Source organism: Pelobates fuscus, chromosome 5 (assembly GCF_036172605.1).
Source record: "Pelobates fuscus isolate aPelFus1 chromosome 5, aPelFus1.pri, whole genome shotgun sequence".
Classification (NCBI taxonomy): Eukaryota; Metazoa; Chordata; class Amphibia; order Anura; family Pelobatidae; genus Pelobates; species Pelobates fuscus.
In genome coordinates, this window is record NC_086321.1 from 154,281,027 (window position 1) to 154,308,410 (window position 27,384).

The window sequence follows — 27,384 nt, forward strand, 5'->3', positions numbered from 1 at the left end:
GCAATCAAATGTTTTACCATAGGATCCAAAACCATCTAAAAGAAATAGCTGTGCTTTGTGTGGCTATTTCGGCAGAAGAGCCTCTAGATAGGCATCTAAACCCTGCAATGTAAATGTTGCCATTCCTGCAGGGTTTAAATGCCTCATGTGACTGTTTATTGACATAAATTGGTCTAGTGTTAATACAGATGCTTTGTTAGAAATAAAGTCAAATAGACAGTAAATATATTAATATTTCATTGCTCACCCCAATATTCAACAGCAGCTGGTTGCAGACCACATCTGCCGGCAATGTATGCATGAGTGGCATCTAGTGAGACAGCATCAGCCTCATTTCTCTGAAACAAAGGAACAGTCAGTTAATATGGCAGCGGGACTGATGTTATTTGTATAACTAGGAACTATACCTTTTGAACTTAGCACTTCCAGGCTTTCACATCTCGTGACTAGAGGCAACTCACAAAAATGGCACAGACCACGTAATGGATCATGCAGGCAGTGACAATACAATTTACATTAAGAATAAAGATGCACAATACGTGGGTGAGACTTGAAGAATTTCCAGCTTGATATTTATTTATTGCTAAAATATTTTACCAGGAAAGATACATTGAGATTTCTCTTGTTTTCAAGTATGTCCTGGCCTTGGTCCACAAACCATTGCATTGATACATTAGGGTACAATAAAATGCAAAAACAATATTAATACACAATAAATACAAAATTTAACATAGAACAGGTAGGAAATATATAATCAACCATGACAGGTGCATTCTGTTTTGAGGTATGTAGAGAGGGATCTCTTAAAGGACTTTTTAGGCTTGGGGAAGATTTTAAATTGTGCGGGAGGTTGTTCCACAATTGCAGTGCTCTGTAGGAGAAGGAGGATCGGGCTGCTTTCTTTTTGTATTGAGGTAGACTAAATAAAACGTTGGTACTGGATCGGAGGTTATAGGAGGTGGGAACAGCCGAGGAGAGCATTTTGCTCAGGTAGGGTGGGAGTTTCCCAGAAAAGCTCTTAAACACAAGGCTGGAAAGATGAAGGGTGCGTCTGGATTCCAGCGACAGCCAGTTTAGTTCTTTTAGCATGTCACAATGGTGGGTCCTGTAATTAAATTGTAGCACAAATCGGCAGAACGAGTTATACAACGTATTGAGTTTATTAATGTGGGATTGCGGTGCAGATGCATATACTACATCCCCATAATCAATGATTGGCATCAGCATTTGCTGTACAATCCTTTCCTTTACTGTAGGGCTTAGGCAGGATTTGTTTCTGTACAGGGCACATAAGTAACAATATTATATTTTCTGTATACAGGGAGTGCAGAATTATTAGGCAAGTTGTATTTTTGAGGATTAATTTTATTATTGAACAACAACCATGTTCTCAATGAACCCAAAAAACTCATTAATATCAAAGCTGAATATTGTTGGAAGTAGTTTTTAGTTTGTTTTTAGTTATAGCTATTTTAGGGGGATATCTGTGTGTGCAGGTGACTATTACTGTGCATAATTATTAGGCAACTTAACAAAAAACAAATATATACCCATTTCAATTATTTATTTTCACCAGTGAAACCAATATAACATCTCAACATTCACAAATATACATTTCTGACATTCAAAAACATAACAAAAACAAATCAGTGACCAATATAGCCACCTTTCTTTGCAAGGACACTCAAAAGCCTGCCATCCATGGATTCTGTCAGTGTTTTGATCTGTTCACCATCAACATTGCGTGCAGCAGCAACCACAGCCTCCCAGACACTGTTCAGAGAGGTGTACTGTTTTCCCTCCTTGTAAATCTCACATTTGATGATGGACCACAGGTTCTCAATGGGGTTCAGATCAGGTGAACAAGGAGGCCATGTCATTAGATTTTCTTCTTTTATACCCTTTCTTGCCAGCCACGCTGTGGAGTACTTGGACGCGTGTGATGGAGCATTGTCCTGCATGAAAATCATGTTTTTCTTGAAGGATGCAGACTTCTTCCTGTACCACTGCTTAAAGAAGGTGTCTTCCAGAAACTGGCAGTAGGACTGGGAGTTGAGCTTGACTCCATCCTCAACCCGAAAAGGCCCCACAAACCAGTACTCCACCTCCACCTTGCTGGCGTCTGAGCCGGACTGGAGCTCTCTGCCCTTTACCAATCCATCCATCTGGCCCATCAAGACTCACTCTCATTTCATCAGTCCATAAAACCTTAGAAAAATCAGTCTTGAGATATTTCTTGGCCCAGTCTTGACGTTTCAGCTTGTGTGTCTTGTTCAGTGGTGGTCGTCTTTCAGCCTTTCTTACCTTGGCCATGTCTCTGAGTATTGCACACCTTTGGGCACTCCAGTGATGTTGCAGCTCTGAAATATGGCCAAACTGGTGGCAAGTGGCATCTTGGCAGCTGCACACTTGACTTTTCTCAGTTCATGGGCAGTTATTTTGCGCCTTGGTTTCTCCACACGCTTCTTGCGACCCTGTTGACTATTTTGAATGAAACGCTTGATTGTTCGATGATCACGCTTCAGAAGCTTTGCAATTTTAAGAGTGCTGCATCCCTCTGCAAGATATCTCACTATTTTTGACTTTTCTGAGCCTGTCAAGTCCTTCTTTTGACCCATTTTGCCAAAGGAAAGGAAGTTGCCTAATAATTATGCACACCTGATATAGGGTGTTGATGTCATTAGACCACACCCCTTCTCATTACAGAGATGCACATCACCTAATATGCTTAATTGGTAGTAGGCTTTCGAGCCTATACAGCTTGGAGTAAGACAACATGCATAAAGAGGATGATGTGGTCAAAATACTCATTTGCCTAATAATTCTGCACTCCCTGTATATACACAAACAATACCTACTACTATATATTTGTATGCGTGTCATTTAATTCTGCCTTTTATCATAAACTCTCTTAGCTACATCGGCCATAGAACCAAGGTGATAAAGGTAGAGAAACCAAACCACCAAATTGTGTGCTGCAAATAACTTTGCTAGGTCACCTCCCAAGTACAGGCTCAATAGTTAAGTATGATAAATGTCTCTCCACCTCATTTCCCACTTGGCCTCTATGTTTTGATTATGTTGGGAGCAAGAGATTAGTGTCACACTCACACGGTGGCACTGTTCTCCAGTTGCTTTGCCCCCTTTATATGCACCAAAAAAAGATTTGACATGCGCACAGTCGATTATTCGGCAGGTGCGCTGTTTACCCCAGACCCCCCAATAACTTACAGACACCGTATTTCTGTTGGAATAAAAAAGTCCACAGCTTTATTTATTATTATAAACAAGATAACAAATTGGGGTCATTGCCACAAAAGTAAATATACCTCCACCCCCCACCGTACATAAATTACCCCCGGCAATGACCCCGCCAATAACAATAAATAACATTATAAATAACCAATTAACACATAACATATGGCCTACCAAAGAGGCCCCATATCCATAACTTTTTAAACTGTAGGGGTGTACCGAGACCCCCCTACACCACCTGGTTCGGAGCCACCGATGAGCTCGAACCCACAAACCATTTCACACTCCAGTTTAATCCAGCCTAACCAATTTATACTCCTCCTACCTTCCAATTACCCAAGCCCTATCCCGCCGCTGTGACCAAACGGGAACTCCAAATAAATAGGGAGGGTGGGAGGGACAATTACCAGGTAAGTGTCAGTTTAGTTAAAATGTCCCTTGGACATAAAATGGCCGCTTAATATACTCCTATAGTCCAACCCCCATTTACCAATAACCACACCCCTTTAACTGGTTACTCCCCTGCCTACTCCTGGCTCTGTCAAGGCCCACTCCCCTGACTGCGCTGTTCCATGGGCTACATGACATGCGCACAGTCGATTATTCGGCAGGTGCGCTGTTTACCCCAGACCCCCCAATAACTTACAGACACCGTATTTCTGTTGGAATAAAAAAGTCCACAGCTTTATTTATTATTATAAACAAGATAACAAATTGGGGTCATTGCCACAAAAGTAAATATACCTCCACCCCCCACCGTACATAAATTACCCCCGGCAATGACCCCGCCAATAACAATAAATAACATTATAAATAACCAATTAACACATAACATATGGCCTACCAAAGAGGCCCCATATCCATAACTTTTTAAACTGTAGGGGTGTACCGAGACCCCCCTACACCACCTGGTTCGGAGCCACCGATGAGCTCGAACCCACAAACCATTTCACACTCCAGTTTAATCCAGCCTAACCAATTTATACTCCTCCTACCTTCCAATTACCCAAGCCCTATCCCGCCATAGCAAGAGACTTGACCCCTTAATGTCTCGAGCGACCCCCACCACACATAAATAGGGCTTTGGAAATACCCTCCTGGAATCCTAAGTTTAGTAGATCACACCCCACATCAGACAGGTGCACACCATCCCGCCTAAAATAACCGGGCAACCCGCCCTCCAACTCCAAGTGCCTCACTGGGACCCCCCCTAGTCTCCTAATATAGACAGACATGGCCTTATTTACTTTACCACGGCAACGTGCCACAGCCGCCGGGTCCCTGGCATGCCTCCAGTTCAACCGCGGCACCATTTCAGACCAAACTATTGTAACTCCAGGGACCAGAGCCCTCACCCTGTCCAGGTCCCTCTTCATTCTCCTGACCAACACCTTCTGGGGGACCAAACCTAAGTCATTGCCCCCACCGTGAATCAACAATATATCCGGGGCAAACCCCTTGGACAACATCCCAAAAATTTCACCACTTATACTCTGCCAGCTGAAACCCCTAAAACCAAACCACCGCAGGTCCACTGTGTCCAGAAGAAAACCCAGTTGTGTGCCTTGTCTCCGAACTGCGGCCCTCTTCTCCGCCCAGTAGACAAACGAGTGACCCACCAGCCAAGCGACCAAGCCTGAAAGGAAACAAATTCAGTTAACCGGCAGAGCACCCTTTTCCCACATCCACAACATTCCATTCACACCAACCTTTCCGGCCTTACATATGCACGGAACCTGATGGATTCCCATCTCCCAATCTGCTTTATCCGCTCCTCCCCCAGCCCAAGCCGCGCCGCCTCAGTCGCAGCCCCGATACGGAAGGAGTGCGTACCAAATTGTCCGGGCTGCAAGCCCAATCTCGTCAACCCCATGCGGAAGACTCGCAAGAACTGAAAGCGCGACAGCGCCTTCCCATCCTCATGAATCAGGAAGCAACCACCAACCTGCGGGCGAACCCGTAAAAACACGTCCCCACACGCAACCGGGCACACCGGGGACCCTGGAAGTGAGGACAGGACAACATCCTTACCTTTTCCGAAGACGTCCGTCTTCGAGCGCCGGAGCCAAATCACAACCTTGTCCTGTTCTATAGCCACATCCTCATACCGGAGGCCCGATGCCCCCGACCTATTGGCGCTCACCAATTCGCCAATACGAAAAGCCCCAAAGAAAGCCCACACGAAAGCCACAGAGAACAAAGTTACTTCAAATGCCGAACTACACAATTCGTTCAACAACCCCACCAACCCTTGAAGGGTGGCAAAGGACACAGGCCTCCTCGTATCCACAGACCTCCTGCCCTTCTTGAAACCCTTCAAAGTTTGCTTTACCAAGAAATGTTTGGTCAGGTCTTCCCACCCGTTAAACTTGAACAGGAAGGCTAACGCAGACATGTAGCGTTCCACCCTAGAAGGGGATGACCCACCTGCCACCAACCTGCAAAGAAGCCACAACAGCGTGTCCAACCTACCCGCTGCAGAATCGCCTGCTCCCGCCTGGGACAACATTTCCTCCCATTCACACCAAACCTTAGTATAAGCGGTCCAAGTCCCCGGCGCCAGTGAGCTCCTTATGTATCGCCCAAGCACAACGTCCCGAGCCGCCACATCTCCTCCGGGCATGCTTGCCCTGTCGCTTGTGCGTCCGGCGCTGCTTCCCGGAACCGCACCCACTGTGAACGAGACAGAGCGTCAGCGACCACATTCAGCAGGCCCGGCACGTGCCGCGCCCGGAAGACAATGTTCCAAGACATACACAATAGCACTAGCTGCCGTAACAACCTAACCACTGGCAGGGACGAAGCCGATAGACTGTTAATTACCTGCACCACTGCCATATTATCAGAGTGAAAGATAACTTTCTTGTCCCTGAGCTCCTCGCCCCATAGTGACACCGCTACTACAACTGGAAAAAGCTCCAAAAAGGCGAGGTTCCGAATCAAGGGGCTCTCGGACCAAGCCTCAGGCCAAACCTCGGCACACCACTTGCCCCCAAGGTAAGCCCCAAAGCCAACGCTCCCCGAGGCGTCCGTAAACAGCCCGGCTTCGCCAGATGCCTTCATCACATCCCTGAAAAACACCCGTCCGTTAAACTCAGTGAGGAAGCGGTCCCATATGTCCAAGTCCTCTCTCATACCTACCGACACCCTGATGTAATGACTCGGCAGACGGACCCCACAGGTAGCCCTAGCCAGCAATCTACAAAAAACTCTTCCCATAGGGATCACCTTACAAGCGAAATTAAGGCTGCCGAGCAAGGACTGCAGTCCCCGCAGCGTAACTTTCCTAGCGCCCTTTATCGCGTGCACCTGCTGGCGGAGCGCCCTCAACTTCTCTTCCGGCAGCCTACATTCCCCCACGACCGAGTCGATTTCCAGCCCTAAAAAACTCAGACACTCGGTCGGGCCCACTGTCTTGTCCTCGGCCAGAGGAATCCCAAACTGTTGGGCTAACCTCTGGAACACCCGCAGTATTTGGGCACATCTGTCGGACCCAGCCGGGCCCACACACAGAAAGTCGTCCAAGTAATGGACCACCGTACCCCCGCCCGATTCCCTGCGCACTACCCACTCCAGGAACGTGCTAAACTTTTCAAAATACGCACACGAGATGGAGCAACCCATGGGTAGGCACAGGTCCACGAAAAACTTACCCTCAAAAAGGCACCCTAACAAATGGTGACAGTCTGGGTGGATAGGAAGGAGCCGGAATGCTGCCTCCACATCCACCTTCGCCATCAAAGCCCCTCGCCCTGCTCTCCGAACCAACTCAACAGCATGGTCGAATGATGCATACGATACGGAGCACAGGGCCTCATCGATATCATCATTTACCGACGCCCCTTTCGGGAACGATAAATGATGAATCAACCTAAACTTACCCGCCTCCTTCTTGGGGACTACCCCCAGCGGGGATACCCTCAAGTCAGGCAGCGGCGGAGCCTCGAACGGCCCAGCCATCCTACCCAGTTGCACCTCCTTCAGCAACTTGTCCCTCACAACTCCCGGGTGTTCACCCACCGACTTGAGATTACTGCATAACCTCCCCACATCCCTACTCTGAAACGGTATTGAAAAACCCTCCGTAAAGCCGTGCCATAAGAATTCAGCGTCCTGACGGTTACCGTACTGTTTTAGCCACGGCAGCATCTCGCCTACTTTCACCGGGGTTGCCCCCCGCGGCAGCGGAGGGGGCCGACGCTCCAACGGCTCCCACTCCTGGTGCAGACTTACCTCGCTTAAAACACCGGCTGGCTCCGTGTGCACCCCCACAACCTGAGCACTCGTGCTTAAACCGGCACGACGCACCCCACTTACATTGGCCTTCGTTAAAGAGCCAACAGAAGCCTTTCTTTTGCCCGGCCGATGCAGGTCCCCCAGGGGCCGCACCGGCCGTCCCTTGAAAGGGCGCAGCCTTTTGCGCCATCATGAGCCGCATCCAGAGGGGAAGGTCCATTTGATCCCACCGCATGCTGGGATTCGCCGCTAACCTCTGGCGAAACTGCTCGTCGTACCGCCACCAGGCGACCCCGCCATAGGTCCGGTACGCTTCCCCAATCCCATCTAGGTAGCAAAACAATTGGGAGCATTTATCCGGCGACTTTTCCCCTATCACGCTGGCCAGGATACAGAAGGCCCGCAGCCAGTTCCCAAACGTTTTAGGAATCTTCCGATACCTACGCTTTTTCTCCTCCTCCTCTTTCTTTGCGTCCTTCTTGTCCTCCTCCTTCATGTCTAAGAACTCCTCCAGCGGGAGCAAGGAAAAAACCTCCACAAACTCACCCTTCCAAATTTTTTCCTTGATGTCCATTTTCAGATGACAACCTAATGGGCCCGAAAAAGACACGTGCACGTTTTGCCGCGCAGCGTCGGTAATTTCGCCCCCAATACCTACCTTGTCCCCCGACTCCTTACTAGTTTCGGACCCCGATAACCCCACTTCGCTATCCAGCGTTGGGCCCACGGCCCTACCTTGTAACCCCTGGCCTTTCTCACACGTCCACACTCTCCCAAACTGAGGTGAAGCCATTTCCCCACCCGCCCATGAATCTAAGAAAGATTTTAAGCAATTCAATAGTGTTCCTGCGTGTGGTGTAACAGTTGACTCACCGCCTGAGCCCGAAGCCGCAGAAGGCTGTGGGTTCGTTTCCCTTCCGTCCGCCATGCTTGGCTCCGGAGCATCCAATTGGCGCCGACTCCCGTCCGCCTGGCCCTGCCTCAGGACCGCGGGTGTAGTGCTGCGAGACCTGCAAGGAGAACGACACCTGGGTAGTGTGTCCACATGATCACATACCCGCCCAACATCCTTCTGTTCATGCCTGTAGTTCCGCCCCATATCCCGACTCCCTGCCTGGCCCTCCCGGCCGTAAGCACTGCGCCGCTGACCTGGCGAGCTCCTGCCTGAGGACCCAGACGCACTGCGCCGCTGCCTCCACCTCCGGTCCCTTGAGGCCGATCTCCTTCTGCTAAACCTGCTTGCAGACCTGCTCCTCTCTCTACCCCTCCACCCGTCAGCCTGCCTCCTGTCATGCCTGGCACTGACGCCGTGCTGCTCCCTGCTGCGATGCGGCCTAGGGCTCCGCGAGAGACCCCTCGGTCCCCGGGAGCCGCCCCTGCGGCCCTCCCGCTCTCTCCCAGCCCGTCCTGTCTCCATGCCCTGAGCTGAGTCCTGGGAGCTATCCCGACCTGCTGAACCTGGCCCCTTTTGGGCCGCCTTGCGAACTGGGGATTCCGCCTGTCTATCCTGGCGTTTTCTGTCTGCTAAAGCCGCGGGCCCTGCTGGCCCCAATGTACCTGGCTGAGCGGACCCGCCGTCTGCGTCCCTTGTGCTGAACCTGGCCCCACTAGAGGCCGCCCCCGATGCGTCCCGTTGCCCAGGGGCTCCCCCTGCCATCAGGGGGACCGCCTGATCACTAGAGGCCTCCGCTCTGCCCCCCGCCCGCTGCCCAGCCCCAGCGCCATTCCCTGACTCACCGGGCCGCAACCGCTCACTGCTTCCACCATCCGATCTGCTCTGGGTCCTGGCTCCAGCCGCAACCGTCCCGCCTGCCGCCTCCCGGCGGGGCGCACACCGCGTGGTAGGCCTCGGCCTAGCTGCTGCCCGCGCCCGGCCAGCACCGCGTCGGACCGACGATGCCGGCCGCGGTACATCCACTCCGCTGGGGCCCGCTACCTCATCCAGGGCCCCAACAGACTCTGCTGACGGGCTCCTCCGTCTGCCGACTTCAGGCTCCATGCCCGGGCTCAGCCGCTGGGGCGGTCTCGCCCTCCTCATGGAACGCCGTGCAGCCGCCGCAGGGGTTGTAGGGGGGGGACCCTGAGCCCCCAGTTGTTCGTGAAGCCAGGCCAGTCCTCTATCCCGCACAGCAGCTCTCACTCCCTCCAGGATTTCTTCCATTGATGCCATGATCTGCAAGACAAAAGAAAAAACCAACACAGACCTGCCAATAACAATTACCAGGTAAGTGTCAGTTTAGTTAAAATGTCCCTTGGACATAAAATGGCCGCTTAATATACTCCTATAGTCCAACCCCCATTTACCAATAACCACACCCCTTTAACTGGTTACTCCCCTGCCTACTCCTGGCTCTGTCAAGGCCCACTCCCCTGACTGCGCTGTTCCATGGGCTACATAGTAGTTGGTGTAAGTCAACAATGCCAGCACAAAAAATAGCCTGGAGCAAAACTGCAGCATAGGAGGAGCATAATGCATAGGGGGTTGGTTGTTAGAATGCATAGGGTGTTGCATTTTACCAGGTGTAAAATACCCAATTTCCTATTGTAAGTGTTATTGCTAATAGAATTATGTGTAAAATTCCACTGACTGTGTGCCACCAATCAGACTATGTAATGCAGTCAGAGTGGACATGCACATAAGAAATCAAATTAATCCTTGAATCTTTGTGATCCACTGCTTTTTTTCTATGCTGCGAAAACTGCAAAACATTTATGATGAAATAAAGGTAAAATAAAACCACATATTGATGGTAACCACATGGGACTGGGTATCTGTAAGGTTTTATATGGCAAACGTGGATGGCGTCCAGAGGGCAGCTGGGAGCTGGAGAAATACACCAAACACAATACAAATAGGAGATGAGCTGAGACATAGTCGGACTAGCAAAAAGGTCAGGATGGGCAGCTCAGGTTCATAAACCATAAGGACAAGCAGAGGGTCAGATACCAGATAATCGTATATAGCAGGATAAGCATGCTGAAGTGAACACCATAGTAGTACAGTACAACTTAGCACCGAGGACTAGAAGACAGACTGTTATATATGTGTGAAAGGATACCAAATTCCAAAGAACTTTCCCACTCTGTGTAAAATGACACAGAGCATTCTGATTGGTGGATTGCTTACCTGTCAGTCTCTTCATTTACCTGTCAGAGCACTCTGATTGGATGGCTTAAACCCAACAATCAGAGTGCTCTGAGCCTAATTGCAGGGTGGGGCAAGGCTTTGTAAGCCTTCCCCCGTCCTGCAGAGCTCAGTCTGCGCGGAGCCCTCCATGGGTGAAGATGTATAATTTTTTTTGCTCTCGTTTTTTTTTTTTTAAAGTGTGTTTTTTAACAGGTACTTAGCTAATGGTCCCCCCTCACTATTTTTAGAGTGAGGGGGGTAGGTAGGAGTTAATTGTTTTGGGTAGGGGGATGACTAGGGGTTTGGGGACCCCTAGTCACCTGGGGAGGGGGTGGTTATTTTTTTTATTTAGGGCCCCCACCCGCCGCTCAGGGGTGGGGGCCAGGGGGGAGGACATTAGGTCCCCCCCTAATTAGTATTTAGGGCCCCCACCCACTGCTCAGGGGTGGGGGCCGGGGGGGAGGACAATAGGTTCCCCCCCCATTATTTTACTTTAGGGCCCCCACCCGCCACTCAGGGGTGGGGACCAGGGGGGCAATAGACCCCCCCCCCTTATTCTATTTAGGGCCCCCACCCGCCGCTCAGGGGTGGGGGCTTGGAGGGGGGACCCTTTTTTTAAATAAAAAATTAGCGGTATAGCGGTGTAGGGGCATAATTTACAAACACTAAGTAATCTTTACTTAGTATTAGTAAATTTGGCTGAAAGTCCAATTTAGGTCTTTCAGTCTTTTGGTAGATGACTCCCTAATACCGTGGGAATTAGGGAGTTATCTACCAAGCGGCTGTAAGAGATGTTCCGAAATGTTGAAGTGCCAAAGTGCCGAAGTTGCCGAGGTCCTGAAGTTACCGAATTGCCGAATTGCCAAAGTGCCGAATTGCTGAAGTCCTGAATTTCGGAATGCCGAACCGAAAATTTTTTCCCATGCACTTGCCTACTTCTCAGTATCATTTGGTTCAGTGTTGCATGCAGCATACAAGTCAAGTTTGCTTTCTATGACAGGTGTGCTGTGAATTTCATCATCATTTCAATTGTGTGTGGCAGAATTTGCAAAGTCAGGGCATAGATGCCATCTGTTCCGTCTGAGTTCCTGACCCCGAGGATTCTCAATTACATATGACCTTGGGAATTCAGAGACACGTACGATACGTGCCGGTTCCTATTTCTTCTCATTGATCCTGTGTCTCACGCCTGTCCTAAGGTAAGCGGTGCAAGCGATTTGTCTGATTTTTCGTAGTATCACTTTTGTTTTGAAATGTTTTTGTCTTGTCGAGTTGCAACAAGCTCATATGTAAAACTCGGTGGCTGAGGTTTCTCTGGATAAATGGGCACTGTGGTTCTTTTTTTTTTTTTTTTTTTTGTTTCAGACTATACCCGCCTCTTTATAATTCAGGTATATCTTCATATATGGCCGGGTATCTTGGTCATCATGAACATTTGCTGGCTCAACTCTACTTAATAAAAACAAGCAGTTAACTACATGACCCAGGTTGAGCTTTTATTATTTTCTCTTATCCTCTTCCTCCCTCCCCTCCCCCTCTTACTCCTCCTCCCTCTCCCTGCCTCCCTCTCTCCTTCCTTTCCTATTACTTGTCGTTATTTATTCAGGGGTCTTCTACCTAGAGAGGGGACGGGACTAGCCGAGGGAAAATTGAAAGAACGAAGAGGAAAAAACTACCAAAAACAAAAGAAAAACAGCATCCTAACCTCATTCGTACTCTCATTCACACCATACAGTACTGCTACCTTTCTTTCCCCTTTTCTTTGCCCTTTTCTTTCTCTCTTTTCCTCTTCTTAGCTTTCTTATTTCTTGTACCCTTCTTTTTATTAGTTTGTCCTCTTATCTTTCGTTTTTCTAACTTACTGCCAAGTGAGTTCTATCTCTAGTTTCTCCAAATTTTTGAGCCACTCTTCCCACTTATCAAGTTCTTTATACTGGTTTTTAATTTTGTTCATCCCTATTTCCATTTGGATCTGGTATTTTAATTGCTGAATAATCTGTATCTTTGTAAATATTTGTGTCTTTTTCCAATTCCTAGCAATAATGATCTTTGCTGCTATTAAGGCATGTGTTGTCAAAATTTGGTTCATTCTGCTAAGAGCAGGCCACCTTATATGGAGTAACATCATATCTGGATTGACTTTTAATCCTACTCCATTTAAACTGATTAATAATGAATTAGTCATAGACCATATGGGAGTTACTTTTTTACACCTCCACCAAATGTGGAGATAATCTCCTCTCTCTTTTCCACATCTCCAGCAAAGATCATTATTGTTATTAAACATTTTTGATATTTTTGAAGGAACCAGATACCAATTATTAATCACTTTAAAGTGAGTTTCCAACAGAGAGAGACAGTGTACATATTTATTTGTTTTTGATATAGCATCGTACCATTCTTCTAATTCTATAGTGCATTTCAGAGTTTTTTCCCAGCTTTTTATTGCCGTTGGGCGGTTCTCTGTTTGTATTGTATCACATACTTTTGTACATTTAGCGAAAAGGTTTTTAAACTCTTTTTGAGAGAATATCCCTTTTAAGACATTGTATGTATCTCCGCTATTTAAAACATTTTTTTGCTTTATATAATTCCTAACTCTTAAATAAGAGAAAACCTCTCTATCTGGGAGGAGAAATATCCTTGTCAATGTCTCGAAAGTTTTTAATTCACCATTCTGCATTAAGTCTTCTACCTTCCCAATATTTACTTCTCTCCATGTTTTTAAAGAGATATTACTTATGTCTATTTCAAGGCTCTCTATATTTTGGAACCCCAGAATCTTATTATTAATATCTGCTTTCTTCTTTATTTTTTCCCATGATGGGATAATTTGATTTAGCACGAATGAAAGCGAATAGTCGTATGCTTTGTTATTCCATATGATATTAAATAAGTTTTTGGATTGACATACTTCTGATTCTATCTTCCCCCAGGCCTCCTTTTGATATATCTCCCTTTGTAACATTGCAGTGTGGTAGATTATTCCGGCTTCATAGAATTTTTCCATATCTGGGAAACCTAGTCCCCCTTTGTCTATATTACAGCTCATTGTTTTTAATTTAATTCTAGGTTTTTTTCCCCTCCACACAAAATTAGCAAAAGAAGATTTCATCATTTTTATCCAAGGTTTAGGGATAGATAATGGTAGCATCCTAAATAGATAAATCCACTTAGGGAGCACATAATACCTCAGGGTATTCACTCTGCCCCACCATGATATCTCTACCTGACGCCATTCCTTTAAATCTTTATTAGTGTTTTTCAAAAGATGGATAAAATTAGATTCCATGATTCTTTCTAATTTTTTATTTATTCTTATCCCCAAATAAGTAAATTCTTCTGGTTGGGCAAAGTTATATTTATTTTGTAGTTTGGTTATCTTATCTGATGACACGTTCCTATACATTGCGGTAGATTTAGAGAGATTCAATTTATAATTAGATACTGTGCTATACTGTTCTATTTCTGTTATGACATGTGGGAGGGATTTTTCTGGATCGGCGATATACAATAGAGTGTCATCCGCGTATAGAGAGATCTTTAAGTCCCCTTTTGAGATTGGTAGACCCTTGATTAGTGTATTTTGTCTGATTTTTGAAGCAAAGATTTCTACTGTTATGACATACAGAATTGGTGACAAAGGGCACCCTTGCCTTGTGCCGTTTTCCAGACTAAACCAATTTGCACATATGTTTTGGCCTATGGATCTTGCCACTGGCTTCTTGTACAGGGAACCTATCGCTTCATTGACCCATCCTTTTATATTAAAGGCCTTCAGCGCTTTAAACATGAATCCCCAACTGACCCTGTCAAACGCTTTTTCTGCGTCTAATGACAGGATCAGGAGGGGATTACATGTCTTATCAGACAGGTCCATTGAGTCTAATAGCCTTCTAACATTATTTCCTGAATTTCTACCAGGAACAAATCCAACCTGATCTGGGTTGATAATTTCAGGCAGAACTGTTTTTAATCTTTTTGCAATGATTGAAGCAAAGATCTTGACATCCACATTTATCAATGAGATCGGTCTGTAGCTTTTGACATCTGTTGCTATTTTGCCTGGTTTCAAAATTGGTAAGATGTTGGCTCTTAGCATCTCTTGTGGAAATGCTCCTTCTTTTACGGCTTCGTTAAACGATCTTGTTAGTGGCTCAGCTATTATATCTTTCATTAACTTAAAAAACTTATTACTAAAACCATCAGGTCCTGGAGTTTTATAGTTCGCCAAGTTATTTATTGCCTCAATTACTTCTTCTTTTGAGATGTCCTTGTTTATTGAGTCTAGCTGATCTGGGGATATTTTTGGTAGTTCAAGATCTTTTATATAACTGTCTATGGATTCCTCCGTAGATCTGTCTGGTAAATTATAGAGTAATCTATAAAAATGGTTAAAGATCTCTCCAATTTCGTTTGGGGCTCTATATATATTTCCTTCATATGCCATTTTATCTATGCGGTTATCTGCCGTTCTCTTTTTCAGTTGATTTGATAAGATTTTATCTGCTTTGTTTTGTCGGTAATAATATCTGATTTTTAATTTGATCATTTTCTTTTCGATGTTTGCTAATATTTTTTTCTTAATAGTTTGTTTAAGATTAGTGATCTTTATTTGTCCTTCTTTATCTGGATTTAATTTGTGTTCTCTGAAAACTTTGTACAACTGAATATATAATTCAGATAGGCCCGGTCCGTCTTTTTTCCTAACTCTACTCTTAATGTTTATACATTGTCCCCTAATAAAGGCTTTGTATGCACACCAATTATTTAATTCTGAGGTGTCTTCAGGTCTGTTGTCTTCTAGAAAATGTTGTGACCCTAATTTTAATGAGTTTAGGTTTTCGTTGTTATATAGTATTGAATCGTCTAATTTCCAAGTAGTTCTAGGATAGGGACGTATCCCGTCCTTTATATCCATTATAACGCTATTATGATCTGACCAAATCATTATATTTATACGTATGTCTATTACTTTATCTATTATTTTTGTATCTCCTAGAAAAAAATCAATTCTTGAATGAGTATTATGCGGCCAAGAGTAGAATGTAAACTCCTTTGCGAGCGGGTTCCTGACCCTCCAAATATCATAGAGATTATTTTTATGAATTATATTCTGAAAGGAACTAGCGTTTCTCAAGGCATTTTTATCCACACAGATCTTGTTAATATTAGATTTATCCAACTCAAAATCAAAAACACAGTTAAAATCTCCCCCTATTATCACATAGCCCATGGCTACTCTATCCGCTCTTTCTAATATGTGAGAGAACAATCTCATCGGATTTACATTCGGTAAGTATACATTAATCACTGTATATAATTCCCCGTTAATTTCACAGATCAATATTATATATCTACCCTCTATATCGATATCCTTATGTTTGATTTCTACTTGAAGTGTTTTGGAAAAACCTATAGCCACACCAGCTTTTTTTTCCTCCTTCTTAGAGGCGGATACTATTAGAGGGAAGTTATTGCCAAGCCACCCAATACTGTCTCCTAATATCCAATGCGTCTCTTGTATCAAAAATACTTGTATTTTCTCTGTCGTTAAATACTCTCTGAAGGCCACTCTCTTATGTGGGATATTTAAGCCCTGTATGTTAATCGTAGCAAATCTTACCATACTCTATTCTGGTTCATTAACTCTTTGCCTTTTTCTCCGGAAGATTCTATAAACTCGTAGCAATACACCTTTCATATTCTTACACCAGTCACACACATTCATACTAACTTTTATACTGGAGTCTCTAATTATAAGGGACTGTCTTCTGCACATACTTATGGGCGAGCTGTGTTGGGCCACCGTGGTGGTGTGGGTAACTGGAAGGAAAGAGGGGAAAAAAAAAAAAAAAAACCAACTAAATCTTAACTATAGCTTATTAATTAATTCTACTTCCTTTTAATCAAGTGATAATCTTCTTTAACTTCTTGTGGTGCCTCTCTCCTTTTAACTTAAAAGTTAATTCTATTTCATTTTTAATCAAGTGATAATCTTTCTTAACTTCTTATAGTGCCTCACTCCTTTTGACTTAATAATTAATTCTATTTCATTTATAATCAGGTGATAGTGCCTCTCTCCTTTTATTTAAATGTGCCTTGTTGGTGCAAATTACTCATGCCTACTTTCCATATATTTAGGCTGATTCTATTTATTATGGATGAGTGTAATAGTGTGATATCTCTCCTTTCATCACCATCTCTCTCTGTTGTACTTACTAAATTACATAATTTATAGGTGTACCAATCGCTTCAAATTACCCTTGCTTCTATATGTTGGATCAGTTAACTGATGTGGTGAAATTAATTCTATATTATTCTATATACATGTGAAAGTCTATATACATGTGAATATAAAAAAAAAAAATTGTAGCCAAATAGCAACTCTCATTTGTTATCCCTTCCCTCTATCTCCTCCCACCCCCCCCCCCCCCGCCTCCCCACCCTTCTTGCTTTATCCTATTCCGTCAGCTTCTTATCTTTTAACCAAATAACGGCTTTTTCTACTGAGTCTAGGACTACTAGCTGATCGTGTATGTATAATCTTATTGCAGTGGGGAACCCCCATGTATATTTGATCTTCTTAGCTCTCAAAGTTTCTGTAACATGGGCGAATGCTTTCCTTTGCATTCTGGTGAAATAAGATAAATCTGAGAATACAATTATATCATTATATTCTTCCCCACGTGGCTTCCTGACTCTGCTTGCTTTTAAAATTTCCTCTTTGAATTGGAATGATTGGAAACAGCAGATTATATCTCTTGGTTTTGTTTCTGGGATATTTTTGGCTCTGTACAGTCTATGACACCTTTCTATGGAATGGGTAAATTTCTCTTTCTCTATCCCCCAGGCTTTCCATAAGTTATCCAGAAATTCTGGGATCTTATCCTGGGTGATTTTTTCTGGGATATTTCTTAGTCGCAGGTTATTTCGTCTAGAGCGATCCTACTTTTGTCTCTAAATTTTAAATTTTATTTTCCATATGGGTATGTTGATCTTTCAATAATTTCTCTTGAAATTCCAGACAGTTTATTTTCTCTTCAGCCATATTTATTTTCTCAGTTAGGAGTTTCACTTGGTTTAGAATCTCCTCTGAATTCTGATTTATTTGCTTCATTAGTGTTTCTGACTGAGAGTTTAGACATCGCTCCAGAAATTCTGCCGAAATTTGCTTATTCACACAGATTTCTGAGCTGTTTAGTGTCTGGTCTGATCTTGAAATTGTTAACACATCCTCTTCTGCTTTTTTTTTACTTTCTGGTGAGAAAAAATTAGTTACTTCTCTTCCTATTTTAGGATTTTTCTTATCCCTTTTTACAGTAACTTTCTCCTGTGTTTTAGAGGCCATCTCTGCATTAGACTTCTACTATATAATTCTGTTTTTTAGTCTGCTGTTTAGCTAATCCGCCAAAAAATGCGCCAGAAAAGTGGGAAGGGGATTTTCGAAAAAAGGAACTTGCCAGCTTGTAGTAGAGGAGGGAAAATAATAGTTGAGGACTTTATACAGCTTATCCAGGTTTAGGGGCCGGTCAACTCGTTACTATTATAATTAGTTTATTTGGCTACTACCTACAGCTTAGTGACTTCCAGGAGTGTTATTCAGAGTGTTATTAGTGCTATTATAGTGCCATTATAACTCCTTCTATACACTCTATACACTCTATACACTCTTTACAATGTTGTTTCACTTATCTGCTGAGGTAGTGCCGCAGTTTTCCGCTTGTCCTCCCCCTTTCCTCTGTAGTTCCTCTGTAGTTTTCCTCCGTGATATGTCGCCGGATGTCGGGCACCCTCTCACCATTAACTGCTCAACGTTGCTGGATGCTGGATACTGTTCGCCGCGTAGGTCCTCTCCTAACTTCCCGCCGCTTCCCACCACGCTTACCCGCTGTAGCCCATCATAGCTGCGCCCTGTCGAGCGCCCGTACGTAGCGTGCCTACGTCATCATCGCGCCCTCGTGAGAACTAAAACGGGCACTGTGGTTCTTAGTGCTCTGCCCATAAGCAGCTGTGCAGGAGAACATAATCCTTCTAGTGGAGTTGCACGATAGTTTAGTAGACTCAAATGAACATCTTGCCCAGATGATTGTGCCTTATTTAGAATGGGTTTGGCGATGCCAACATGTTTTTCAGCCAGCCCGTTAGCCTGTGGTAGATATGGATTAACAGGCTTATGCTTGGTGCCCCATTCCCTCATGAAGGATTGAAATTCATCACTTGAATATTGTGGACCATTGTCTGAGACGAGTTCCTCACACACACCTGTAGCTGTACGATTTCAAAATACTTGCTGTAATAGTCAACAATGTGCAGGTAGTTTTTTTCTTCATTATGAAAAATGTCTGTGGCTAGCCTTTGCCATGCACTAGAAGGTATACTCGAAGGGATGAGCGGTTCTTTTATGTTCTTCCTTTGAAATTCACCTCATGTATCACAAACTTTCACAAATCTATCAGTATCAGAGTCAATGTTAGGCCAGTACACCAATTCACGTGCCCTTAATTTGCACAGAACAATGCCTAAATGTCCTTGGTGAGTTTGTTCCAAACCAGCTTTTGTTGACTTTTGGGTATGAGTATCCTTTCAGCCATAAATATAATGCCCTCGTTATTCGACAACTCATGTCTCACAGGCCAGAAGGCCTGTAGCTCTGGTGGCAGATTCTTGCGTTTCTCTGGCCAGCCACTATACATGACTCGGATCAATTTTTCTAGTTGTTTGACCTGCATTGTTTCCTGTCTGACATCCGATACCGGTACATTGACCAAGACCGTGTGAACTTGTTCCTCCAGATCCGGTTCCTCTTGCGCTTCATATCCAGCTGGCAACACCCTGTATAGTGTGTCTGCCATTGGGATTTCCATTCCTGACTTGTATTTTACAGTGACATCATATGGTTGTAGTTTCTTTACCATTCTTTGTAAGCGCGGAGGAATTGAGTTTAGTGGTTTCAGCATTATGTTCTAACGGCTTGTGATCAGTTTCCACTAATAGCTGACACCTGTAGATGTAGTGATGAAACTTTTCACACCCATTTACAATGGCTAGCATTTCCTTTTCAATTTGGTCTTAGTTGGATTGGGCTGTTGTGAGTGCCCATGAGGCATAGGCTACTGGGTGACCTCTTTTTTTTTATCAGTACTGCACCCAACCCACCTTGTGATGCATCTACTTGAAGGACAGTGTTGCAATTCACATGATAACATTTTAAAATTGGTCCAGGCTGTTTACAGATTGTTGCTTTTATTTTCTTAAACGCTTTCTGCATATTCGTTTCCCAAGACCAGCATGCATTTTTCTGAAGTAGGCTAGTAGGGGTGCTGTTTGCTGCGCTAAGCCCTGTAAGAACTTGTGACAGTTGAAAATACCCAGTGCTGTCTCTAGCTCTTTCCTGGAGGTTGGTGCTTGCAATTTGGTAATGGCTTGTATTTTGTTAGGATCAGGTTTCAATCCTTCTTTACTGATGATGTGCCCAAAGTAGTTCACCTCCTTAACTCCAATCTGAAGTTTGATTGGGTTTAGTTTCAAGTTTTTCTAACGACATCACTCAAGAAGTGCAATTAGGTTTTGGTCATGCTCAACAGTCTTTTCCATAGACCAACAAATCATTAATTATAACTGCCACACCCCGCAGAACCGAAATGAGCTCGTGATTTTTTTCTGGAATATTTCCTGAGCAGATGCTACCCCAAGAGGAACTCTTGTAAAGCGCCATTGTCCAACAGGGGAGTTAAACGTGGTGAGGCGACTGCTAGTCTAGTCTAGCCGCAGTTGCCAACACCCAGATTGTGCATTTAGCATGCTGAACACTGATACTCCAACAAGTTTATGTGCTATATCCTCTAGAGTGGGTAATCTGTAATGTTCTCTCGTGATTACCTTGTTTAAGTAACATGGGTCAATGCATATTCTGATTGCTCCTGTGTTTTTCTTTTCTACCACCACCATGGAGCTGACCCATTCAGATGGTTCTGTGACTCTTTTGATCACTCCTAGCTCCTCCATCCTTGAGAGTTCTTGATTCACCCTGCTTTGAAGAGCTAGAGGTATTTTCCGTGGAGCATGTATACAAGGGTGTGACCCTTCTTTTATGCAAAATTTGCATACTCCAGGAAGACTCCCGAGTCCTCTGAATACATCACTGAAATCATGCTTTTAATGGTATTAGCTGTAAGTATGTTGCCATTGCTATTGACAGTCATTATAATTTTGATAAGTCCAATCTCCTGGCTTGTCTGCAGAGCACTGCAGGGGCCTGAGTTTCTACTACAAACAACTGCAAGCTACTTTCAGATCCTTTGAATGCACACTCTGTATGACACCGTCCAATAACATCGAAGACCTCTCCTCCATACCCCATCAGCTTTGGTAGTCTTTGTGTTTCCAGCTGGCATTCATGACAGAGGACTTTGCGATATATGTGGCCTGGTATACAATTTACCTGTGCTCCTGTATCAATTTTAAACTTGACAGGTATTTAAGAAGCCCCTAGTTCCAATGTGACCACTGCCTCATCTGCAGAGTGCTGTATGTCCTGCACAGAGGCTTGGTATATCTGGGAGGTGCCTGTGTCATCACCTGAATTGACCATTTCGTCTATACTATATACTGTTCATGGCTGAGGCTTCGTAAAGCTTTTTCCTCTATTACACATACTGGCAAAGTGTCATTTTTTTCTGCATTTATTGCATGTTTGGCCTCTTGCAGGGCACATTGTATCTCTGCTATGCATGTTTCCACAATATCCACAGGTTGTTCATGTGTCTCTAACTCTGTTTTCTCTTTTCTTTTTTGTTCCTTCTCCATAGTCACCAGAACAACTACAGCTTATTGAATTTGTTCTGGTGAGTAGAATCATTACCTTCAGGCTTTTTGCTGTAAACACTGTTTTTCACAGAAAATACAGTGTTTACATTACAGCCTAGTGATAACTTCACTGGCCACTCCTCAGATGGCTGTTAGAGATCCTTCCTGGGTCATGGCTGCCTAAAATGCATCCAAACATTCAGTATCTCCTCCCTCTGCATGCAGACACTGAACTTTCCTCATAGAAATTAATTGATTAAATTATTTCTATGAGGAGATGCTGATTGGCCAGGGCTGTGTTTGAATCATGCTGGCTCTGCCCCTGATCTGCCTCCTTGTCAGTCTCAGCTTATCCTATGGGAACGCACTGTGATTGGATCAGCCCACCACTTCTGATGATGTCAGCAGATTTCTTGTTTTCTTGTTGTTGTTAAGGCAAACAGCATGCAGATCTACAGCTCCTGGCTTGAATACAGTAAGATTTTGCTATATTTATGGAGGCATGAGGGACCCAGAGGGGCTAGTTGGTGGTTTTAACACTATAGGGTTAGAAATACATGTTTGTGTTCCTGACCCTATAGTGATCCTTTAACATTAGAGTTGTCACAAACAAAATGAGATTTCATTACACCTACCAAATGCATATTGGGTCTGCATAAAATAACAACTTATAAAGTAAACTCACTCATTTTTTTTTTTATATTAAGGTGGTGTAAGTGTAGGGCTGCATAAACAAAGTTTAATTCATTGTGTTTTGCATTTTGTCATTCGTCTTTGGGAAGAATGGCTAAGTTGCCCAATATCGAACAAAATCATAATCGTCCAAAAACGAATGCCCAAGTGTATTTATCATGATAAGCCTGTATTTCTGCCAGTACCTCCTAATGGAAGGTCCATAGTGGGAGCTTAACAGTGGTTTACCCAGGTTACATGGGACCCTGGGTGGAAATTTATTTTGGTACACACTCCCCCTATATCATTTCGTCTCCCTTTATACCACCTCCAACCCCACTTTTTTAAGGAATTACACATATATACAGACACTTATAAACACACATATATACATTCATACACACATATGGACATATATCATGGGTAGACAACATTTGCCACTCTGGAAGTTGTGACTACATCTCCCCTGATTCTTTGCCAGCATTATGGCTGTAAAAGTATTATGGGAATTGTAGTCCACCACATCTGGAGTGCAAAAGGTTTCCTACCACTGAGTCTCTCTCTCTCATTGTACAGCATGCTGTAGTGTTTATGGGAATAGAAATGCCATTGCGCCCCAAAGAAAAAGTAGTAAATCTGTTTAAGAATGGTTTGACAACTTAGAGGCTGTTTCCCACTACCCCCACCCTCTCTGCTGCTGTAATCTCTTGCACTGAGCCAAGCTGGTAGTGTAGGGCTGCACTCATTGCTTAAGATCACTCCGCTGACGCTTTTAAGCCAATGAGCAGGCCCTACAGGGCAGGGCTTAGGAGGTGGCAAAAAGCACCCAAAAATTATTTGTCAATTTGTTGATTAGGGTAGCAAGGCACTTATGGCACTATAAGAACAAAAGCAATATGTAGTGGTTATGGTGCCTTGAGTGTTCCTTTAAACTTCTTGCTTATTGTGTTCAGTACCTTGATCATCTCAATACACCCAGTTAAAGAAGTTGCTTGAATGCAGACCATTGGATCTGACCTCACATTCAATGCCCAGTCCTCACACTTCCGTAGCTCAGCTGAACTGATACAGCACCAGCGGATAACACTGTTGTCCAAAGAGATACCTGAGGGCAGATAGTAAATAGTGTATGAAAGCGATATGGAGCACACCACTGGAGCACACCACTGTACCCCTCCAATCCAACCCACACCCACTCACCAGACGAGCACTATATCCGTGCACATTCAAGAAGTACTATGACATGGTGATTACACTTACATAAGTGAAAGGTAGACCACTCACTGTAAATAATATTAAGCTATTAAGAGAGAGAGGTTAATAAAAGTGGCATTAAGGGAAAGTTCTAATGGTGGTCACCAAAAGATGGTATTCTGCTTCCATAGATTTCCCCACTTCTAGAACTTCACAAAACATTTCTATTCGTGACACTTAAATTAGAGACTTGCAAACATCAAGTGAGCAGAGAAATGGTATTTACTATACTTCATTTCAGTTTCTCACCTTCATGCCCAAGACCTTTCAGGAGAGCAATATAATCCAGTCCCAGTATACCAGTCATGTCCACATCATCGTTTATGATTTGAAGTTTTTGTGTGGAGTCATGAAACAGGAGGTTTTTCCCCCCAAAGGAGTCTGAAGTAAAAAGTGAAAGACGACTTTGCTGTCTCCCATTAGGCCCAAACAAACCCTAAGGATAAATCATAAAACCAGTTATTTACATCATCAAACATATAGTATGTATATAAATCAGGTACCTGCTACATGTAGGTTATGGACAATGTGGACTCCAAGCATGCTATAAAATGCTTTTGTAGAAAATGCGCAACCCTTTTTTATGTGTAAGTAAGCATGATGAGTAAACAAACTATAACACACAAGGATAAAAAGGTGAACAGCGCACTCAAAACAATTTGGTCTGTGACAGTGTACCACAAATCGTGATGTATATCATATAAAAGTATAAATATACCCCTTTAAGAGATTTCATGATGGACACTAAAAAGATAAAAAACACAATCTCATAGGGCAATACAGCAGATAAAATGTATATATGGTGAAATAAAAACGATAGTTGAAGGTATCACACTCACATTTTCTAGAGCCTGGCTCAGGTATATGCACTTGAGTGTGATATGCAGGATCGTCTGCCAGAGGTTATTGGAGGTTATTGATAGCAGCTTTAATCCTCAGAAGTGGAAAGTATCAAGAAGCACCAAATGTAAGATAAAGTATCACATTTATTAAAACAAATAATAAAAACTTTACATCTCAATTTGCTTGGTGACATATAAGTTCACAATCAAAGCACAACACTTTTCAACGCAGTCTGTGTCTTCCTCAGGTGATGGATACAAAGTGCTGCAAATGTCCCCCTTTTAAATCACTGAATTTGGTGCCAGAATTGGCAAATTTGTTGTCTGTGACGTCACTTCCAGTTTCCCCGGCTGAATAGAGTCACCATCTTTGTACACCTAACGGTGTACCTACTGATATCAGATTTCCGCCGCAACGATGATGTAATTCCAGTTCCGCCTACTGGACACTGTAGCCATCTTGGTATACCCAGAGGTATGCTGCGTCACTTCTGGTTTCTGATAGAATAGCTACATCAGCCATGTAAGGACTGTTTAAGCTTACATCATCATCGCCTATCTTGGCATCTGTGGCTTCCGCTGGAAATAACGTGGCGGCCATCTTGGTCGTCCTTTCGGCTTCTTATATTGTCTGTACCAATTAGAGGAGTCATATTGGGACTCCAGAAAGAGCTATCTATTTAGCTCCATACAGTATTAAAGGAGGATATACTCCACATGTTCATTGACAGAGGCAGAGTGGGGAGAAGGAGAGAACAAGGGGGAAACAAACAATTAGAGAGAAGAAAAAGCAGCAGTCTCCATACGTATAAATTATAGGGAAACAAAATAATATTTAAAATATATTTAAAATACATATTAAACTATCCTAACTATAAGATAAGGCCAGGGACTAATAAAAGTATTTAGAAAATTGAGCAGACTAGATGGGCCAAATGGTTATTATCTTCCGTCACATTCTATGTTTCTATGTAAACAGCATATGCATAAGAAATATTTTCAAAATATATAAAAATACCAGAAATATTCAAATATAGTTATACATTTCAAAATCTGTGTTTAACCCTATAGAGAGAGAGAGTTTCCAATCCAAAAAATTACTTTGTTTCAGTCTTCTTCAATAGTTGCAAATGGTCCCCCGCATTCCAGGGTTTATCCACTTTTTGAATACCAGTAAAACGCAATGCACTAAAATCACCATAATGAGCTTGATTAAAATGAGCTGAAACAGAGTGGGTTAAAATATTGTTTTATATATTTTTATATGCTCATTTAGTCTTGTTTTTAATGGTCTTGTAGTTCAGCCCACATACTGTAGCCCACATTTACATATTAAAAGGTATATGACATGACTTGTATTGCATTCTATAAGCAAAATCCACATGGAGAGACAAAATTACTATTGAAACAATCACTATTAGCCAGGTACAAACCATACAAGCACTCCCTTAAGTGCCTAAACACAATAATCACTATACAGGGAGTGCAGAATTATTAGGCAAATGAGTATTTTGACCACATCATCCTCTTTATGCATGTTGTCTTACTCCAAGCTGTATAGGCTCGAAAGCCTACTACCAATTAAGCATATTAGGTGATGTGCATCTCTGTAATGAGAAGGGGTGTGGTCTAATGACATCAACACCCTATATCGGGTGTGCATAATTATTAGGCAACTTCCTTTCCTTTGGCAAAATGGGTCAAAAGAAGGACTTGACAGGCTCAGAAAAGTCAAAAATAGTGAGATATCTTGCAGAGGGATGCAGCACTCTTAAAATTGCAAAGCTTCTGAAGCGTGATCATCGAAAAATCAAGCGTTTCATTCAAAATAGTCAACAGGGTCGCAAGAAGCGTGTGGAGAAACCAAGGCGCAAAATAACTGCCCATGAACTGAGAAAAGTCAAGCGTGCAGCTGCCAAGATGCCACTTGCCACCAGTTTGCCAATATTTCAGAGCTGCAACATCACTGGAGTGCCCAAAAGCACAAGGTGTGCAATACTCAGAGACATGGCCAAGGTAAGAAAGGCTGAAAGACGACCACCACTGAACAAGACACACAAGCTGAAACGTCAAGACTGGGCCAAGAAATATCTCATGACTGATTTTTCTAAGGTTTTATGGACTGATGAAATGAGAGTGAGTCTTGATGGGCCAGATGGATGGGCCCGTGGCTGGATTGGTAAAGGGCAGAGAGCTCCAGTCCGACTCAGACGCCAGCAAGGTGGAGGTGGAGTACTGGTTTGGGCTAGTATCATCAAAGATGAGCTTGTGGGGCCTTTTCGGGTTGAGGATGGAGTCAAGCTCAACTCCCAGTCCTACTGCCAGTTTCTGGAAGACACCTTCTTCAAGCAGTGGTACAGGAAGAAGTCTGCATCCTTCAAGAAAAACATGATTTTCATGCAGGACAATGCTCCATCACACGCGTCCAAGTACTCCACAGCGTGGCTGGCAAGAAAGGGTATAAAAGAAGAAAATCTAATGACATGGCCTCCTTGTTCACCTGATCTGAACCCCATTGAGAACCTGTGGTCCATCATCAAATGTGAGATTTACAAGGAGGGAAAACAGTACACCTCTCTGAACAGTGTCTGGGAGGCTGTGGTTGCTGCTGCATGCAATGTTGATGGTGAACAGATCAAAACACTGACAGAATCCATGGATGGCAGGCTTTTGAGTGTCCTTGCAAAGAAAGGTGGCTATATTGGTCACTGATTTGTTTTTGTTATGTTTTTGAATGTCAGAAATGTATATTTGTGAATGTTGAGATGTTATATTGGTTTCACTGGTAAAAATAAATAATTGAAATGGGTATATATTTGTTTTTTGTTAAGTTGCCTAATAATTATGCACAGTAATAGTCACCTGCACACACAGATATCCCCCTAAAATAGCTATAACTAAAAACAAACTAAAAACTACTTCCAAAAATATTCAGCTTTGATATTACCGTATATACTCGAGTATAAGACGAGTTTTTCAGCACATTTTTTGTGCTGAAAAACTCCCACTCGTCTTATACTCGAGTGAGTGTCTGTATTATGGCAATTTTCATTGCCATAATACAGACTGGGGGGAGAGGGGGGCTGGCAGAGCTGTAACTTACCTTCACAGCAGCTCCTGTCAGCTCCCTTCTCTCTCCTCCGTCCGTGCAGCTCCCAGGTCGGCTTCCTCTGCAACTCTCGCGAGAGC

The 27,384-nt window shown here is 43.6% G+C and overlaps 1 protein-coding gene across 1 annotated transcript in view; it reads right to left on the reverse strand.

Annotated features, from left to right (window-relative positions):
- Positions 1-27,384, reverse strand: part of LOC134611038 (serotransferrin-like) — a 119,691-nt gene that overhangs the window by 25,760 nt on the left and 66,547 nt on the right. Inside the window, exons 8-10 of the mRNA XM_063454545.1 lie at positions 23,603-23,789; positions 23,056-23,204; positions 248-338 (exon numbers count right to left, since the gene is read on the reverse strand). Coding sequence (XP_063310615.1) covers positions 248-338; positions 23,056-23,204; positions 23,603-23,789 — 427 coding nt within the window. The remainder of the gene's footprint in view (positions 1-247; positions 339-23,055; positions 23,205-23,602; positions 23,790-27,384) is intronic.